The sequence below is a fragment of the Phyllostomus hastatus genome, unplaced genomic scaffold (assembly GCF_019186645.2).
Source record: "Phyllostomus hastatus isolate PE091 unplaced genomic scaffold, TTU_PhHast_1.1 phas_contig_5, whole genome shotgun sequence".
In the NCBI taxonomy this organism is placed as follows: Eukaryota; Metazoa; Chordata; class Mammalia; order Chiroptera; family Phyllostomidae; genus Phyllostomus; species Phyllostomus hastatus.
This window is the reverse complement of record NW_025333897.1, coordinates 6,751,746-6,770,168: the sequence shown is the minus strand read 5'-3', so window position 1 is coordinate 6,770,168 and position 18,423 is coordinate 6,751,746. Positions and strand designations below refer to the sequence as shown.

At 48.7% G+C, this 18,423-nt stretch overlaps 2 protein-coding genes across 3 annotated transcripts; one reads left to right on the top strand and one right to left on the bottom strand.

Annotated features, from left to right (window-relative positions):
• Window positions 1-1,306: 1,306 nt before the first annotated feature.
• On the top strand, window positions 1,307-2,974 carry LOC123823748 (cytochrome c oxidase subunit 7A1, mitochondrial). The gene is made up of 4 exons (XM_045846710.1): window positions 1,307-1,457; window positions 2,127-2,213; window positions 2,336-2,420; window positions 2,855-2,974. The coding sequence occupies exons 1-4, from the start codon at window positions 1,443-1,445 to the stop codon at window positions 2,908-2,910; spliced, it is 243 nt and encodes an 80-aa protein (XP_045702666.1). The 5' UTR covers window positions 1,307-1,442; the 3' UTR covers window positions 2,911-2,974.
• A 647-nt stretch (window positions 2,975-3,621) lies between these two features.
• CAPNS1 (calpain small subunit 1) lies at window positions 3,622-11,477 on the bottom strand. 2 transcript variants are annotated; one of them, XM_045846708.1, is made up of 11 exons: window positions 11,332-11,477; window positions 10,287-10,495; window positions 9,273-9,306; window positions 8,892-8,981; window positions 8,660-8,717; window positions 8,498-8,562; window positions 6,494-6,562; window positions 6,313-6,391; window positions 6,072-6,188; window positions 4,334-4,392; window positions 3,622-4,166 (listed from the first exon to the last, which is right to left on the bottom strand). In XM_045846708.1, exons 2-11 carry the CDS (start codon window positions 10,475-10,477, stop codon window positions 4,140-4,142), a joined length of 789 nt encoding a protein of 262 aa, XP_045702664.1. In that variant the 5' UTR covers window positions 10,478-10,495; window positions 11,332-11,477; the 3' UTR covers window positions 3,622-4,139. The 2 variants fall into 2 exon arrangements, with proteins under 2 accessions (XP_045702664.1, XP_045702665.1); XM_045846709.1 differs by having other exon boundaries at window positions 11,329-11,466.
• Window positions 11,478-18,423: the final 6,946 nt, after the last annotated feature.

Sequence of the window (18,423 nt, the reverse complement as noted above, 5' to 3'; positions counted from 1 at the left end):
GCCCTTTTTAAAAGAGATTGTTGAAACCATTTAGACTATGTCAGGATCACCACTGGTTACTAAAACTATGCTCAACCCTGCCTGCACATCGGAATCAGACAGAATTAGAAGCAGATAGAATATAGACATACAACTTGTTTCTTAATCATTCTATGTAAGTTACAGATATGATACTCTTTTACTCCCCAATACTTCAACATGTAGTTCCTAAAAACACAGTTTAATAACCATTGTAGAATCATCAAAATCAGGAAACTGATACTGATATGATATTGTCTAATCCAAAACCTTATTTGAAATGTACCCATTGTCCCACTAATCAATTTTTTAAGTTTTTAATGATTTTTTCTAATCCCTGATTCAATCCATAAATTGTGGGTGGTTAGGATTTTCCTTTTTAAGTCCCTGTTATAAATACATATGTAATGAAAATGACATTGGGTTTGCTTTAAAATACACCAATACAAAAAAAAGTTGAGTGGGGAGATACATGAAAAGCACTATATTGGTGATAATTGTTGAAGCAGGCGTTGGGTCCAAGATGGAAATTCATTATACCTTGCTCTCTGCTTCCTTTGTTTGAATTTTTCCAGGATAAGCCCTGGCTGGTGTGGCTCAGTGGGTTGAGCGCCGGCCTGCAAACCAAAAGGTCACTGATTCCATTCCCAGTCAGGACACATGCCTAGGTTGTGAGCCACGTCCCCCATTGGGGGTGTGGGAGAAACCAGTCGGTGTCATATCTATGTTTCTCTCCCTCTCTTTCTCCCTCCCTTCCCCTCTCTCTAGAAATTAGTAAATAAAATACTTTAAAAATCTATTCCATGATAAAACTTAAATTAACTAAATACAAAAATATTTTACATATGAACCTTGCTGCTAGAAAACTGAAAATAACAGCTCTTACCTGTTTCTGTACAATGGTTATTAGCTCCGAAGTAACTTAGCTCACTTGTGCTCTAATATGAGCTCATTTAATGCTCCCAAAACTTTAAGTCTCTTAGTCTCACGTTACAGATACGGGGAATAAGGCTCAGATGCTCAATCGCTAGGTCTAAGTAAGTAGAACAAGAAGTTCCAACCCGTTTAGCTGCGCCCTCACTCTCTCTGCAGTGCCAACCCGGGTAGCAGGAGATCTGAGAGACCGGAGAAGAAAATGTACTTGCCCCACGCTGGTATCTCCGCAGACACAAACCAAAAAATATATTCCCTGGAACTGGAACTTGAACCAAATGCAATTCCGAACTGAGTAACAGACGCCTCAACCTCTTTGGTGCGGGGTGGGGTTAGAGCAGCTTCTCCCGGCTCCACCCCACACTAGCGAGGGCCAGACAGGGCTGTTATGTGGCCCGTCCGGGGTGTGGCCAGGGATCCCGGGAGGGAAGGGCGCTGTACGTCCTTGGGCGGAGAGGGTAGGTGACTCCGGCTGAAGAAGAGGACTCAGAATGAGGGCCTTGAAGGTGAGGGTCCACACACGCTGGGCCAGGACCCCCAACCCGAAAGCCTTTATCCCAATACGAGAGTCCCTAAATGTCCCGGAATCTGGGGCCTTGTAATGTGAGCCCCTTTCAGGGTTCCAGTCTCCCTCCTAACAATCTGGGCCATCCCCGCCCCCCCCCCCCACGCCCGTCACCTCCCTAACATGGGGGCCCCTACAGGGCCCAAAGCTCTGGGTTTGAACGTCTTCCCTTCGTTCAGGGTACCGGTCAGGACGCAGGCACTGGGAATGCAACACCCTTTCCCTTACTGTCTGGAAACCCCATGGAGTACCCCGGATCCGGTCACATTTCCGGGACCTGGGCTCCTACCATTAATCTAGGAAACCCTCCCCAACAACAACAACAAACATCTCAGGACTTGGACCTCCAGGTCATTAGCCTCCCTTTTGGGACCGCCCCTCTTCCAGCACCTTCTAGACAGCCTGGTAAACTCCAAGTCTAACCCTCTAGGCTCGAGTCCCCTTCTAGGTCTTTCTTGACAGGACACCCTCCCCCACTCGTGCTGCCAGTTCTGATCTCGCCTTTGGGAAGCTCCCAAAGCATAGGACTGTCCTGGTACCTCTGACTAGACCCACTTTGAGGTGCTTCTCCAGGTGCCTCTAACACCCACCCATCGATCCCTTCCCCCAGGTTTCCCAGGCATTGATTCGCTCCTTCAGTTCAACCGCCCGGAACCGCTTGGAGAACCGAGTGGCCGAGAAACAGAAACTCTTCCAGGTAGACAGAGTGGAGGCAGGGTAAGGGGAAGGCTGGGAGCCGGAAGTTCGACCCTGAGGGAGGCTGGGGGGTACCATCTTCGCAACCAACACACCTTTCCTATTGGACGGCCCCAATCTCAGGCGGACAATGACCTCCCGGTGCACTTGAAGGGCGGGGGAACCGACAACATTCTCTACCGACTCACCATGGCGCTGTGTCTTGGAGGTGAGTGCAAAGCTGGACTCAGCCTGAGCTGCAAGAGGCAGGCTCTAGCTGGAGTAGGGAAAGGGGCTAGTTCTCAGACTGGGGTTTAGAGAGGGGATTGGGCTGTGAGGTGGCCAGGTTTGGGGACGGTACTGGAGTGCAGACCAGCAAGTAGGGATGGAGCTCCCTGGGGATTGTGCTTCTGTCCCGAGAGGGCCTAGGGCCCTGGCACCCTGACAGGGGCTAGGTTGAAAGCCCAGGTAGGGCCTGGTCTGGATCAAGCACCAGGGATTCCCCACCTGAAATGCAGTTTTGGGATGGAACTTCACCCATAAACTGGGGGCTGGAATACAGACTGGTGACTGGCAAGTCTGCAGAGGGTCATAAAAGCCTAAGATAGGGTTCAGGGGAGTGATTAGGGTCTCACTATGTATCCCCCCACACTCCCTTCCTAGGCACCATCTACAGTCTGTATTGTCTTGGCTGGGCTTCCTTCCCCCATAAGAAGTGAGACCAAGAAACCTTCAGGACCTGAAGAGACATCAATAAATGTGCTGGCTTCTTGGGGAACCCAACCCAGCTCTGGCCTGTGTGTGTGCCCCTCTATCCATCCTCCCACTAACAAGCAAACTCTGTCCTATGGACTGCCCACTGCCCCAGCCCTGAGTTCCTCATTCTAGACCACATCTATTCTTAGGACGTTACTGCCTCTCAGCCCTTCCACAGGGGTTGAGGACTCCAAATGATGCCCCTGGGCTGCCCCTCAGGCTAGTATTCTCACGTGGGACAGAGATATATATCCTGTGATAGTAGCCCCTCTCCCTGCAGAGGCCCACAGGGTGGGAAGGAAGCTACTGAGTATGGTCATGACAAAACAGGCTGAGGCAAGTAAGGACAAATTCACTCATGCACAGATGAGAGTGGGACAAACATGAGCTTGGGAGACAAAACCAGGGGTGGCAGTGACACTTCCCACCAGCCCTGCTCTTGCAGCAGGAACAGAAAGTGCCCAGGTCTCTGAGTCCCAGTCTCAGTTTCCACAGAATCTCTGAAGCATCATAGAAAGAATGAGGCTACAGCTCATCTGGGATCCAGTATGAGAAAGGCATGCAGATCCAGCCTTGGGGATAGACACAAAGACCCACAAAACCACCCCCACTCCACCACCAGGATGCAGACAGGGCCTGAGCCACCCTTCAACTCTCAGAACAGGAGGCACATCTCAGCAATAACTGGGGTAAATTTATTTCCTACAGGGCCTGGCAGGCTGGGAGCAGAATACAAAGGCACTGGAGCATGTGGGCCTGTTATGGCCTGGAGTTCAGCTGTCTGGATAGTTAATTGAACAGGTGCGCCAGGGTGCACAGGGATGGGGGTGATCCTCCCAGAACTTAGAGAAGGGCCCTTGGGGAATGGAAGCAACACAACTTGGCACAGATATACAAGAAAGGTCATGGACAGGGTGAGAAGTGGGTGTGCAGAAGGTGGAGGACTCATGGGGCAGGGTGTGTTAGAATGTCTTAGAGCCAGGGGTAACTTGGGGCATGGCGTGTTGGGACATATTGGGCCCTAGCTGTTGCCTGAGAAGCAAGATGCCAACGGCTGGGAGAAAGGAAAAGCTGGTGAGTCAGCGCGCCCCACAAAGATGTGACTGCAGACAGGATTAGCCCTGGGAGAGACCAAAAAGTCCAAGGTGACACCTATAGTGAGGTGATGAGGGAAGAGGTCTGGGGTTCCCATTCAGGAATACATAGTCAGCTGCAGCCACTGGGGAGAGAAGGGCACAGAATGAGGAGGACGGCAATTGGGAATACCAGGAGCCCTCTGCCCTCACCCAGGGGTTGTTGCGGAAATTGGAGGGAGGGAACCCAGTGCAGGGCTATAGGGGAGGGGTCCCTCCCTAGAAACCCACATTCCAAAATGGGAGTTCTTACCTCCTGGATGTTCACCTGAATTTGTCCAGTGCCATCTTTGTCAAGAGATTTGAAGGCACCTAGAGAAAGGAAGGGTGGGGGTAACAAGCAGTTGGCTTTTAGGATAAAAACATACCAATATATGAGATGATGATAATGGCCAGTAGTTTATTGAATACTTCATGTCAAGCACTGTATAAAGTGCTTTACATGTATCAACTCATTTAATCCAATTCTGTGAGATAAGTGTCATTTTAAAATTTGGCACAGAGAAGTGATGTGCTGCAGGTCACACAGTGAGAAAGTGAGGAAATTAGGGTTGAAACCCAGGCTGTTACCCCCTTCAGTAATAATGGCCTCCATGGCGGGCGAAGGTGGAAGAGGGTATGGGGGGTTAAAATGGTAATGGAAAAAATACAATGAAAAAAATGTTAAATAAATAATGCCCTCTACATACCTGTGTGTGCTCCCATTACCCTCTGCCCAAGTCTCACCCTCCAACCAACCTCTAAGCCCTCCAGTTCTAGCCTAAAAACTAGTGAAACTGAGGCTCTGCAGGCTCCACTTCCTGCCTTACAGTCTGGCAGGGTTCCTACTCCTGCCCTGAAACAACCAAACCTGGGCAAACTGGTGCCCAAACTGCCTTTGCTTCCTCTCTCTGTCTCTGCACTCAGATACCATCCTCAGATGTCCATATAACCTGGTCTCCTGACACTGTACTGACTACAGTTACTATTGACCCTCTTGCTGGTAAATCCAGTGGGCATTTCTTAGTTTCTCATATGTGACTTTGACATCACCCGCCCTAGTGTGCACTCCCACCTTCCCCTCACATCCATGACATACCTGTCCCTTTGCTTCTTCCTATGATCTTAATGTACTGTCCTCCCTGGTCTCTTGGACAGCTGAGGGATCATAGCCAAACCTGCCCCTGCCCACTGCCCCCAAACCTGCTGTAGGTCTCAATTGTTTCCACTAGTGTCTGAGCACCCCAAAATTGGCATTCACAGCTCTACATACATGCCCATTGACCTTGCTTCCCTTCACTCAACTCTCTCAGGTCTGAGTTCAAATTCTGGCTTTGCAACTTCCTTGCTGAGTGGCTGTGAGCAAGCAATTTTGCCTCCTAGAACCCGAGGTACCTCCTCCATAAAATGGGGATAATTTCTACTTCTCAGAGCCATCTTAAGAATTAATTGCATTAATGTTCAGAACAGCCCTCCTGATCCAGACCCTGCTGACTTCCCCTCACAGCCTTATATAACACCATCCCACCCCATTCAGCACACTGAACAGGGATGTGAGTCCAACAAAAAATACCAAAAGCGCATTTTTTTCCTGTCTAGGCTTTCACACAGGCTGTTCCCACTGCAACACTCATCCTCACTCTTACCCCTATGGTCTCAGCTCATATGTGCCTTACTCCAGGAAGCCCTCCTTGACTCAGGATGCCTCTTAAGTTTGAAGTCCTTAGAGCTTCCCCCATTACAAATCCCACTATGCCCTGAATTTCCCCTCACAGCCCCCATCACTCTGCCCTGAGCTTTCCCTATCCCAGCAGTAACAGTTCTTTGTAGTCTCTGATGATTTGCCTTTCCTCCACTGCACTGTGAATGATTTGAGGGCAGGATCTGTGGCTGTTTTGGTCACTGCTGTGCCTCTACCATTGCCCACCTCAGGGTTAGGCTCAAAGACGTTGGCCAGTGGAGGCTCAACAAATAAAATCCTGACCCAGGAAGACAGCTAGGGTATCACTCACGGAACATGGCATCCAGCCTGACCAGGCAGCTGATGAAGTTGTCAAAATCCATGTTCCCTCCTTCATCAGAGTAACGTCGGATGATCATGTTGTAGAGATGTTCATTTAGGTGGAATCCTGACAATGGTTTAGTCTCTCAGGTGTGGAGGCCACATAGCCCAACCCACTCCCAGCCCCAGGATTCAGGCTCAGACCAGCTCAGTGGGGGCTGCCTCAGCAATCGCACCCCTGCCAGCCATACCTGCTGCCTCAAAGGCCCCCGGGAGTTCACTGCTGCCAATGGTCCCTGAACGGTCAACATCAAATTGTTTGTATATGGCCTGTGGGGACAGGGAGGACAGAGATCAACTGAGCATCAGGAGGCACAGCATCTCCATGGCTTAGGAGTCTTCATGCAAGGAGTGTCAGAGGTCACCACACACCTGCCACTTTTTGATATTGTTCCACAAATACTTGAATTCCTCGAAACCCAGCTTGCCTGTTGTGTCACTCTGGCGTAAGGATGTTAAGAATAGCTGTACCAAATGCGTGCATTTTATACCCTATCACGTGGTGATAAGAGCAAGGCAGGGAGGAATGGGCTAAAACCCCAGCTCCTGTCTCACCCTAGTCATGTCACCTTGGGTGTGGTGCTGTTTCTCATTATACCCATACATATTTTACTTTATTTTTTTCCAAGATTATTTATTTATTTATTTTTAGAGAGAGGAGAAGGGAAAGGAAGGAGAAAGAGAGGAACATCAATGTGTGGTTACTTCTCACATACCCCCTACTGGGAACCTGGCCCCCAACCCAGGCACGTGCCCTGACTGGGAATCAAACCAGCAACCCTTTGTTTCACTGGCCTGTGCTCAATCCACTGAGCTACACCATCCAGGGTCTATGTTTCTTAATTGATTTTAGAGGAGGGGAGAAACATCGATTTTATTGTTCCACTTATTTACACATTCCTTGGTTGCTTCTTGTATGTGCCCCGACCTATACAACTTTGGCTATCAGGACAATGCTATAATCGACTGAACTACTGGGCCAGGGTCACTTTATGTTACTAAATGGTAAGGGCTCTGTTTAAACATAACCATGTGGAATTAATAATAAACTTTTCCAAACTACAAATTTCTCACCAGAAAATAGTTGCTAATTCCTCATTTATCTTTTTTTTTCTTTTTTTAAATCCTAACCCAAGGATATATTCAATGACCTTAGAGAGGTATAGAAACATCGATTGGTTGCCTCCATATGCGCCCTGACTGAGCCCACAACCTAGGGATGTGCCCTTACCGGGAATCAAACCCATGACCTTTTGCTGTACAGGGCAATGCTTGAACTACTGAGCCACACTGATCAGGATGCTAATTCCTCACTCAAAAATCCTTGATAGTACAAGTAATTTGATTTCCTAAATGTTAGGACATGTAAAAAACAAGAGCAACTTGGGAGCTCTAAGAAAATGAGGTGACAGTAGTGAATACCTGCTGGGTTTGTGATCAGAGCAGAATGAGATATTAGCAGAAAGCCTTTAGCTCAGGAGCTGGCACTTGATAAATTCTCAATAACAATGATAGCTAAGACTTACCAGATTACCTAGTACACATCAGAGAGTTCTAAGCTTCTAGGGAATATCACTTTTCTCACTAAAGCCTCAAGATACCAGCCCCACCAGTGTTATTTCCAAGTCAGAGACAAAAACAGATTCAGAGCTGAAAAATCTACCTGTGTAAGATCATAGTTAACAACTAACCAGTACAGACTGTGCTAAACTTTTGGCATGTGACTCTAATGTGGTATCACCATCATCATTCAGCCCATTTTACAGATAGACAAATTGAAGCACAGAGGAGCTTAGTAACCTTGCTAAGGAACAGACCCAGAATTGTTTAACCCTGTGCCACACATATATGTGATCACATGACATGAGTATATATATGCATCTCTACTGACCTATGTGCTGAGTGTGGATGTATCTAAGATCAGCTAGGACTGGCCCATGTGCAAATAGACATGTGTTCCTGTGCATATGCCATCACATAGCTTCATGTATATGGGTGTGCCCTTGTGTGTGTATATGTGCACATGGGCATATCTATGGCAGTTATAAGCTTGGGTTCTTAAATCCAAAAGACCTGGAGTCCAAATTCCTATCCTGCCACTTTTCATTTATAACTTCAGACAAATGACTGTCTCAGTTTCTTTACTTATAGAATGGAATAACTGCATATGTCTAACAGGATGGCTGTGAAGTACATGTAAGTGCCAGCTATGACAGCTGATGTTATTATTGACTGCCCCATGTCCACAGGTGGGTATGTGTTCTAATGTAGTCCTGTCCACATCTGTGGGTATGAAAGCTGTACCCTGGCTCCCACTCATGCTCTCAAAAATTCCTTCTTCACCCAAGACCTCCCCTAAACTGCCCACAAGGATACATCCATCACGGCCACCATGCTGCGACATGTGTCAATGCCAAAACCATCAGTCTTCAGATCAGGATCTGTGGGGGACAGATTGAAAGTCAGACACCACAGGTCACAGCTACCCCAGCTGCCATACCTCTAAACCTACCCTGTGTGTTGACCCCAGTCACTCACGTCGGGTCACGACCTTGTTGAGAATGTTCATGAGTTCTGTTGCACTGACCTCCATGTCCTGCAGAAAAGTTTGGGAGGGATCAGAGTGACTGAAAGGGGTCTAGGTGTGTCATGAAGGAGGATAGGAACTTTGGGATTGCCGTTGTTGAGTGTGTGTGTGTGTGTGTGCAAGGGCCACCCAAGGGAAAGTATGGAAGAGTTCAGATAGGTGTGGGGACCCCAGTTTACTTACATCTCCAGCCAGCTGGGCAAAGAGCCTCCGGAACTGCCGGACCTCCTCACTCTCGTTGGCTTCAATGTTGGAGTAATGGGTTCGTGGGGGCTGCAGAGGAAGGAGATCTCAGAGAAGGTGGGGGAGGGGTGCCCTGGCTAGTGCAGACCTAAGTGGTAAGGTCAGAGTGGACTGGGTAGTTGAGTGATCAAAGGAATGAGAGGTTGTCAGTGAATAGGAAGTGCGTAATAGCTAAGTTTGAGGACATGACAAGGGGGGAACTTAATGAGAAAGATCTCATTAGATGGAGATGGGGTGGGGCTTCTCCAAAGGGACAAGGAGGTGTGCTGAAAAAGGCCTCAGAGTGAGAAGAAAGGTCCCAGGTTGTGGAGGGCAGCTTACCGGGGGTTCTGGGTTGTACTGAGCAGCCGCCTCACTGGAGGGAAACAGGGGAATTAGCACCAGGGAACAAGGCCTTCAATGGGCAGCCCTAGCCCCCATACCCGAACACCCCCAAGCCCCAGCCTGACACCCTCCCTACCTGTTCCCTCAGCCAGCCTTATCTGTCCTTGTCCTCACCTGTCCCTATTCTTGCTACCCTGGTTGCGCCCACAAGGAAACTCAGAGATCTGACCTCAAGGTAGGCTCCACTCCTACCAGAGCACACCTGCCCAATGGATCTTTTTCAATAGATCTATGCAGCCCCTTTGAAGGCTCACTTCATAAAAGCTCTGCCCCAGCTTCTCCAGGCCCTAACTCCTCAGATCCCATCCTAGGAACTTACTTCATCACTAGGGCGTCCTAACACTTGTGTCTTCCCAGGACCCCACCCAGGTCCATTAGTTCCTGCCCCTTGCAGGGATCATGGCTCAGTGGTCAAGACTATTCAGGCTCCTAATTAGGCTAATTAGGCAACCTATCCTACCTCCACCAGGACATTTTTCTATTTTGATCCAGCCAGTTCCAGGCCAGGCTGAGCCCCCTCAAGACAATTTCTCCTATCTCAGTAGGCCTCAGCCTCTTCTGGGCACATCTCCTCATTGACCCACCTAGGACAGCCCCGCCAGCCCCAGAAGACAAGCCCTGCCCCAAAGAAGTGACAACTAGCCTCACTGACTCCACCCCCTTAACGTTCATCTCCAGGTTAGCGGAAGCCAGCGACGTCCAGCCTCAGTAAGCGCCACCTCCCAAAACCCATCTACAGATCCAACAGATCTCGACCCACCAGGTGAAGCCCCGCCCCCATGAACTGCAGTCAACCTCATTGGGGCCCGCCCCCCCCAAGGCCGGCTTCCCAGCCCAGGCCCGGCCCAGCCTAATTAAGGCTCCAGGTCAGTCTCCAGGTTACCCCATTCTATCCTTGCGAGACAAATCTCCAAGGCCCCGCCCCCTCTGGCCCCCTCTGGCCCCGCCTACCTGATCGCGCTAATGACTCCGCCCAGGATGCGCATGGCAGTTCCGCCGCCGCCGCCGCCGCCGCCGCCGCCGCCGCCGCCCCCTCCGCCCCCTCCACTGATCAGGCCTCCGAGCACATTCCCCAGACCCCCGCCCAGACCCCCGCCTCCCCCGTCGCTGCCGCCTTTCAAGAACGAGTTAACCAGGAACATGGCTGCGACTCAAGATTCCTAAAGGGAAGAAAAGGGGTTAGGTGACCGCCTCACCCCGCGCCCGCCTCCTCCCCATAAAAAGAATTTCCTGCAGCTGGACTTGGGAGAAAAATATGAGGCTGGGGCTTGAAGAGTCCATTCGGGATGGGATCTGAGATACTGGGGAGGGCAGTTCTTGGGTGGATGCGATAGAGACAGAAGATCAGGTTTGAAGCCCCTTCCGGATTCAAAGGGTCCCTCCCCATCAGGTTTGAGTGGACACATAGGCATCATTATGAGTGTGCTTCTCGGGGACCCCGAAGTAGTGTAAGGCATCCTTTATGTGTTTGGGCGCTCGAATCTGAGCCCCAAAGCTCCAGAACTGGACTGTGGGTCTCGGGGGGTGGGGATCAGGAACGTGGATCAGATTCTCGGCCTAGAGACTCCCGGGACAGGGTTTTGGAAATCAGGAATGTGGGTTTGAAAGTTTAGATACTCCCAGTAGCCAGATTACCCTGTCACTGCTGGGTTTGTGGGCTCGGGCCTGAGACCTTGGGTGTAAGACTCGGGCCTGAGACAACGGGGTTCCCCACTAGATTTGGGAGCACGCATCTAGGATCGTGGTTCTGGAAATTCCCCCACCCCGGGCATAATTTACGGGGTACCTCCCAAATCCGTGGGCTCGCATTTTAGATCCTGAGACACAGGGTATATGGGGTCCAGGGCAGCATAACGGAGACAGAATAGACCTGGAGGTTCGAATCTGAGATCGTAAAGCTGGGGGGCCCCTGAAGCTTTTAGGGTTTCGTCGGGCCTGGGGCCGTAAGGGCCGGGATTAGGGAATACAAGGGTAGACTAGCCAGGGTGCTCACCACCTCTCTCACAAATCCGCGGATCCGCTCGTCTAGGCCGCTCCCGGGCCTCTGGCTGCATCCGGCTTCGCAGGGCGGGGCTGGTGACTCAAGCTGCTTGGACCAGGTTAGCCTCTGCGGGGCCGCCCAGCCGGCATCCGCGCGGTCCTATGGCCGTCCTTAACATGCGCCTGCGCGTGTGAGCTCCGCCTAGCTAATAGGTTACGGCCGCTGTGGGTGTGCTACGTCTAGCCTGCTTCCGGCGCTACGGACTGAAGCTCCGCGCTGATTTCATTGGTCCGAGGTCTTCCGAACATCTTTCTAACCCGGGTGAATACGTACCGAGACGGGAATCCCAAGGTGACCCCGTAGGTTGTAGTGTGATTTTCTTCCCCCAAGCCGGTCTCCACCCAGCTACGGATGAATTTTTAGGTCCGCTCGAGAAACAGGAGTCTTACCTCTCGGCCCTTGTACGGGCCTAGTCGCGACAGCATCTGGAGACTCCGAGTTTTAGTTGGCTCACGGCCTGGGGACAAGCGCCCGCCTTCCTGGCGGGGTCTAACGCTAGACTAGATTTCCCTGGACCTTGCAACAGCGGTGTGGCGGTCAGACTGGATAGGACTTTGCCGCCTGCGAAGGTTGACTTGTGCCTCCTCCACCCGCACTCCTTTACCCCCTGAGTCAGTATCACCAGAAGCATTTTTCCTGGACGAGCCCGAGGTGTCATCTGTCTTCTCGTCTCTAAAGAAGGTCCTGGACACAGAGTCCACTGGCCAAGGCCTGGTTTAGTGGTGGGCAGAAAATGCAGAAACTGGGAGAAAGGGCGCCTCCAGCTGCCTTTAGAGGATTTTCTCTTGCTCTCTGGTTCCAGTTGCCAACATATGCCCCCACAGTTCTTTTCCAGGCTTTTCAGATGAAGCTAAAGATAGCTTCCAAGCAGTTTGACTTCTCTGGCTCTTAGCCTCTCCCCTGGAGGCTGGCTAGGCTTGAGTTTAAATCCTGCTTGTGCCCCTTAATAACTCTGGCATACCAAAACAGTGACTTGAAATTTCTGAGCGATGATCTTTTAATTTGTAAAGTGGGAACAAAGGTTCCTATTCCTCACTAAACCCCTATTATAATTAAGTGATTGTAGCTATTATTCTCTGTATATCCATGTAGTCCCCTACTCCTGCAGCCCACGTGGATTCCTCGGATGGTTGACTCTTGCCCATTCTTACATAATACCGACAATAACTCCTAAACACTTTAGGCATATCAGCTCATATAGCTTCATAAGGGTCTATATATTATCTCCATTTTACAAATAACTAAACTGACTCTGAGGTTAAACTCCCTAGTTTGTTCTCTTAAACACCACCCTAATGCATTGATTCTTCAATAATATAATTAATATGACAATAGCTCCGATAACAAGATAAAAACAGATAAAACCCATAGTCACTACTAATGCTACCTGAGGGCTTGCTGGAACCAGGGCAAGGAACTGCTACACAAGACTTGTCTATGAAGCAGTAACTAACAGGAGAGAAAATGGAGAGACTCTGAATGCAAGATGAACTGCCTGAGGTCACAGAGGGTGTCAGGACCAGGTCTGAACCTGGGCTTGGCTATGCCAAACGTTTGGTGATGACTAATCCAGATTCCCTTCTCACCACACCCATCCCCGCCCGACTGAGCAGCTTCTGTTTGCCCTCTCCAAGGCTTGTTTCCTGCCAGGCCTTTCACATGGGCTCTGCCCTCCACCTAGAACACTGCACCTCATTTTTTGCCTGGTTTTGTAGGTACTCTGACTTTGAGGTATCAGGAGTCACTCCTGGGAAGCCCTCCCTGTCTCCACCCCTCTCTGAGACAACGTGCAGCTTCCAGATAACATGCTTATAATGTGCACATTCTCATAGCACTCTGCCAATTACAATCATATTGTCATCCGGGTCTGCCCAACCTCTAACCCTGGCCGACTCTAAGTCTTAGATCTTAGTCCATCTCTCTGACCCACTCATGCCACAGGAGATCTCCCTCATTTGCATGGCTTAAATTCCATCTTTAGGCTATCAATACCCAAATTTCTATCTTTAACCCAGACATCTTCAGGCTCCTGCATCATACCATCTCCACAGGGGTCTTAAAGGTGTCTCAAGCTTCACACATCCTAAACTGACCTACCTCCCAAACCTGCTCCCTCTCCACCTTCACCATCTAAGTTAATGGCACCTCTGCTGTTCCAGTGACTAAGATCACACACCCCAAGGTTGTCTTGACCTCTCTTTCACACCCATTCCAACCTTTCAGCAAACCTCTTTGACCCTACCTACAGAATCTAAATTCTCCCCTCCCACTGCCCCACCCTGGCCCAGGCTCCATCCTCTCCCTCCTGGACCTCACAGGAACCTCTTCCCCATCTCTTGTCTCCCATTCCCTCCCCACAGCCTGCTTGCCACATGCAGCCAGAGGGAGTCTGTGAACTCAAGTCAGATCAGGGCCCTCTGGACTCAGCCTTCTGTGGCTCCACCTTACTCCATGTAAGAGTCAAAGTTCTCATCCTAGCCTACATGGCTCACTTGGGCATCTGCCTGCAAAGCAAAAGGTTACTGGTTCAATCTCCCATCAGGACACATGCCTGGGTTGTGGCCTGGTCCCAGGTTGGGACACATGTGAGAAGCAACCAATCAGTGTTTCTCTTCCTCTCCCCTTCTCTTCCCCTCTCCAAAATAAATATTTTTTAAAAACAGTCAAAGTTCTCACCACAGGCACCAAGTCACTAGTGATCTGTCTTGTCACCTCTGTATTTCCTCCCTCTTAAAAAAGAAGCCCTACTGGCAGCTTGATCCAGATGTTGCCAGCAGGAACACAGACAAGAGCAGGAGGCTCTGCAAGCACAGCAATATCCAAGCAGCCCCTCTCCTGGCACACATGAGGGCCCTACCTTAGTGCCTCACCCTTCAGTGCCTCAAGTCTACACATCTAGTGATCTCAGGAAAGTCCTCTCAGATCTCTGATTTAACCCCCACATTCCCCATCTCACTCCCACATTGTTCTTACCAGTTATTCACCTACTAACATTTTATAGCTTACTTATTTCTCTAGTTTCTTGTCTTTCTCACCCACTAGAATGTGAGCTCCTTGAGGGCAGGGATTTTTGACTGTCTTGTTAACTGCTAGGTACCCAGTTCCTAAAACAATGCTTAGCAGATCTTAGGTACACAAATATTTATTCAATGAATGAAATGTTTTGTGTGGATTTTCTCACTGAATTTTTAGCACCATCAATGAGATAGTATAGCAAGTATTACCAAAGTCTTCCACCATCTTCCAGATTCCTTTGAACTCAGGCATGGTTGTATGACTTGCTTTGGCTAATAAAATGTGAGTGAAAATGTTGGTAGAGTCACTTTCTAGTAGTAGCATTTAAAAACCAGTGCAGGATGCTCCATGCTCTCATCCCCATGCCTAGGCAACCTTGGTAGCTATGCATGCACAGAGGTGCCACATCAGGGATGCTAGCTGGATCACTGAGCCACCAGATGGAGAACATGTGCCTGTTCTATGAGAAAGAAACTTTGAGATGTTAGTCCACTAAGATCTAGAACTCCTTTGTTACCACAGTGTAACCTAGCGTATTCTGACTGATGGAGGTAGAAGTGCCAGAATCAAGATTCAGACCCGGGAAGGCTGGTGTTATAGATCATACTTTTAATCCTCACAATTTGCTGCCTCAATTATGTCAATTTTGCAATGCTACCAATTAATAAATAGTCATAACTACCCTTGCTAATGCCTCCTAAAGACATGATGAGAACTAAGCTGAGATAACTTCTATACAGGTATGTCTGGCAAGGCCTCTCACAACCCTCTGAAAACATGAGAAGAAGTGGAGGTTCAGAGAGGTGGAGTCATTTGCCTGAGGACTTGCAGAGCCAGGTCTAAACCCAAGCATGGTTGATACTGAATAGCTATGTGATGACTCATCTGGATTACTGTCCCTCCACTGCCCTCCCTTCAGTGGTGTATTACTCAGGGTTCTGCAGAGGAAGAACCATCAGGCTATAGAGAAAGAAAGATTTATTAAAATGAATTGGCTCACATAATTATGTTGGCTGTGAAGTTGCAGGAGCTGTCTGCAAAGTGGAGGTCCAGGAAAGCCAACTGTTTAAATCCTGGTCCAAGTCTGAAGGCCCGAAAACCAGGGAGGCTAATGATATAAGTCCCAGAGTGAAGGCAGGAGAAAACCCATGTTCCAGCTCCACAGTCAGGCAAAGTACTAATTATTTCTTTCACCTCTCGTTCTGTTCAGGCCCTCAAAGGATGGGATGAGACCCACCTACATTGGGGAGGGCAATCTGCTTCACTCAGTCTACTGATTCAGATGCTAATTTCATCCAGAGATACCCTCGAAGACACACTCAAAATGATGTTTAGCTAAATATCAAGGCATAAAAGTATACTGGTCAGGTTGACACATAAAATTAGCCAGAAATTAATTAATTAAATACATTTAAAAATAATCACTCTGAGCCCTGGCTGGCATAGCTCAATGGATTGAGCGCAGGCTGCAAACCAAAGCATCGCAGGTTCAATTCCCAGCCAGGGCATATGCCTGGGTTGTAGGCCACGGCCCCCAGCAACCGCACACTGATGTTTCTCTCTCTCTTTCTCCCTCCCTTCCCTCTCTAAAAATAAATAAATAAAATTTTTTAAAAATAATAATCACCCTGTTCCCACTCCTCTCCCCAGGCTTCCTTGCTGCCAGACTCTTACACAGGCTGTGCCTCTGCAGGAACACCCTTTCCTGCCTTTTTTACTTTGGAGTCAAGCCGTTGTTTGACCTCCCCCATCACAAACTAGAACAGGTTGCCCTGTTATGAGTTCCCAAGACTCCTAGAACTTCTTCCACAAAACACTCATGACAAATAATAATCTGTAATGTTCAACAATGTCTGTCTACTGGATTGGATTAAGGGCCCTATGATAGGGGGCAGGGCTATCGTAGGAAGTGATGTGTCCCCAACATCACCCAGCTCAGGGCTGGGCATGCAACACATGGTCAAGAATTTTTCAGCCATTATCATCATCATCATCATCATCATCATCCTTTGGGGAATTATTTATATAATTCAGACTTCCTCATCAGAGTGAAAACTCTGTCAGAAGAGTGTGCTTTCATGGTTGTACAGCAAAACTTCCTTATCCTTCTAAATCACGGTTCAAATGACTCCCTTCCATAAGCCTGATCACTGATTCCTGAGTGTTCACTTCATAATGATTCCATATACTGTGCAATCTGTATTTTTTCTCTTTCTATAGTTATGCTGTATTTCACAATTAAAGATGTTTAAAATATCTGGTAGTGCTTACTCATTGTAGAAAATATATAAAATAGAGCAAAATATATTTTAATTTTTTAAATATGTGTATCGATTTTAGAGAGGAACAAGAAGAGAGAGAGAAACATTGATGTGAGAAACATCGATTGGTTGCCTTCAATACATGCCCTGACTGGGGATCATACCTGCAACCTAAGTATATGCCCTGACCTAGAATTAAACCCCCAACCTTTTGGTTCACAGGACGACGCTCCAACCAACTAAGCCATACCAGCAAGTGAAACAGTGTGCAGCTGAGAGGGGGGCCTCAAATAGGGATTGAGAATGGGGTCCAGAACTCAAGGTGTCCAGGAAATATTAGGATGTCCTCACCTCTTCCCCCACAGGTGTGAGTTGGGGGAAGGGACACATGGAGCAGGAACATACAGGGCTGTTTTGTACAGCAACAGCTTTGCAGCTAACCTGTGTATGGTCATTTAGCATATCTATAACATTTAACTGGTTGCCTAGATATGTTAAATAGCTGTGGCCTTGCTTGGAGCCAGAGGGATGGAAGGGACTTCCACCCAAGATGTAACTGGGGGGCAGGTTCCCAGTGCCTGCATGGGAGCTTGGAGGTGATTGGCTCCACACCATGTGGCCACGCCTGCCCAGACTCACGATGGCAACCCAGTAAAGCTGGAAGGATACAAGAGTGCTGGCAAGTGTAGCCAATTGTGGGAGGAATTGGAAATGGAGCTACAGAGGAAGATTGGTGCGGGGATTTGAACTCAGACACAGCAGCCATTAGAGAGAGAACCACGTGGCTTTGCCAGAGTGGGGACCCCTGCAGCTTGGGTAGAGAGAATCACCATGTGGCTTTAACAGAGAACTGCTACTCAGCTTTGGCAGAGTGATGACCCCCCCCCCATTCCCACAGCTTTGCTGAGAAGAACCATTCCATTTTGGCCAGGGTGGGGACTCCTGCAGTTTTGGTGAAAGAGGACCACACAGCTTTGGGGTGCTCCCTTTGGCCACGTGGCCTAGGAAGCAGTAGAGACTTTGCTGGAAGAAGGGTGAAAGAACTCTTGCCAGTAGGCCATGAGAAGGTGCCACATGGCTTTGGATTAATTAGAGAGCCTGCCTGGATAGCGACACAGCTGATGGTGCCCGCAGCCGGAATCACAGACATCTACTTCTTTTCCTGAGATACGGTATCCCAAATTAGGACAGGGTGAGAAGGAAGCACTGTGGGCATCTGTGGGTATCCAAAAAGGACTTTGATATTTTAATGAAGACATTAGGTCACTACTTTAAGTCTGTATAGCTTTAAATAAACATTTCCCTTCCTCTTCACAAATCTCTGGCATTGAGAGACGTCTTTCCTAAGGCGGTGGACAATCGAACCTAGTAGGGGTCCTTTCGGTAATAGTATATAATAACCCCCCTTGGCCCTATGTGTGGGTGTGTTCTGTAACAGTTTTTGGTGTCCCTGGGTGGGTCAATGCCCCCCCAAGTCTGTTCTGTAACACAAAAACTGAGCAAAATATATTTTTAAAAGAAAAATGTACCAAATTTTCAAAGACAACCTTGATTTATAATTTTTTTCTTCTGACTTTTTTCTGGGAATATTTTTATAGATTTCTGACAATATCATATATGGAAATTTATAGTCTGCCCATTTCTGCATAGAGCTTGTCTTACCCTGGAATAGCAGCTATATTCCCTTCAACTGATCACCTGTGACCTGACCTTACTGTTATACATCTGCTCTTTGCCCTAGGAAGTAACCAAGGGGACAACCCTCCCAATA

Excerpts from the sequence above, each read along its gene's own strand:
- LOC123823748 (XM_045846710.1), top strand. Across the intron at positions 2,214-2,335 it reads AGAAACAGAAACTCTTCCAG|GCGGACAATGACCTCCCGGT; the intron begins GTAGACAGAGTG and ends CCCCAATCTCAG. Across the intron at positions 2,421-2,854 it reads CATGGCGCTGTGTCTTGGAG|GCACCATCTACAGTCTGTAT; the intron begins GTGAGTGCAAAG and ends CTCCCTTCCTAG.
- CAPNS1 (XM_045846708.1), bottom strand. The coding sequence starts at position 10,477 with ATGTTCCTGGTTAACTCGTTCTTGAAAGGCGGCAGCGACGGGGGAGGC. Across the intron at positions 6,563-8,497 it reads GCATGGTGGCCGTGATGGAT|AGTGACACAACAGGCAAGCT; the intron begins GTATCCTTGTGG and ends TCCTTACGCCAG. Across the intron at positions 4,167-4,333 it reads TTCAGGTGAACATCCAGGAG|TGGCTGCAGCTGACTATGTA; the intron begins GTAAGAACTCCC and ends TTCTCTCCCCAG.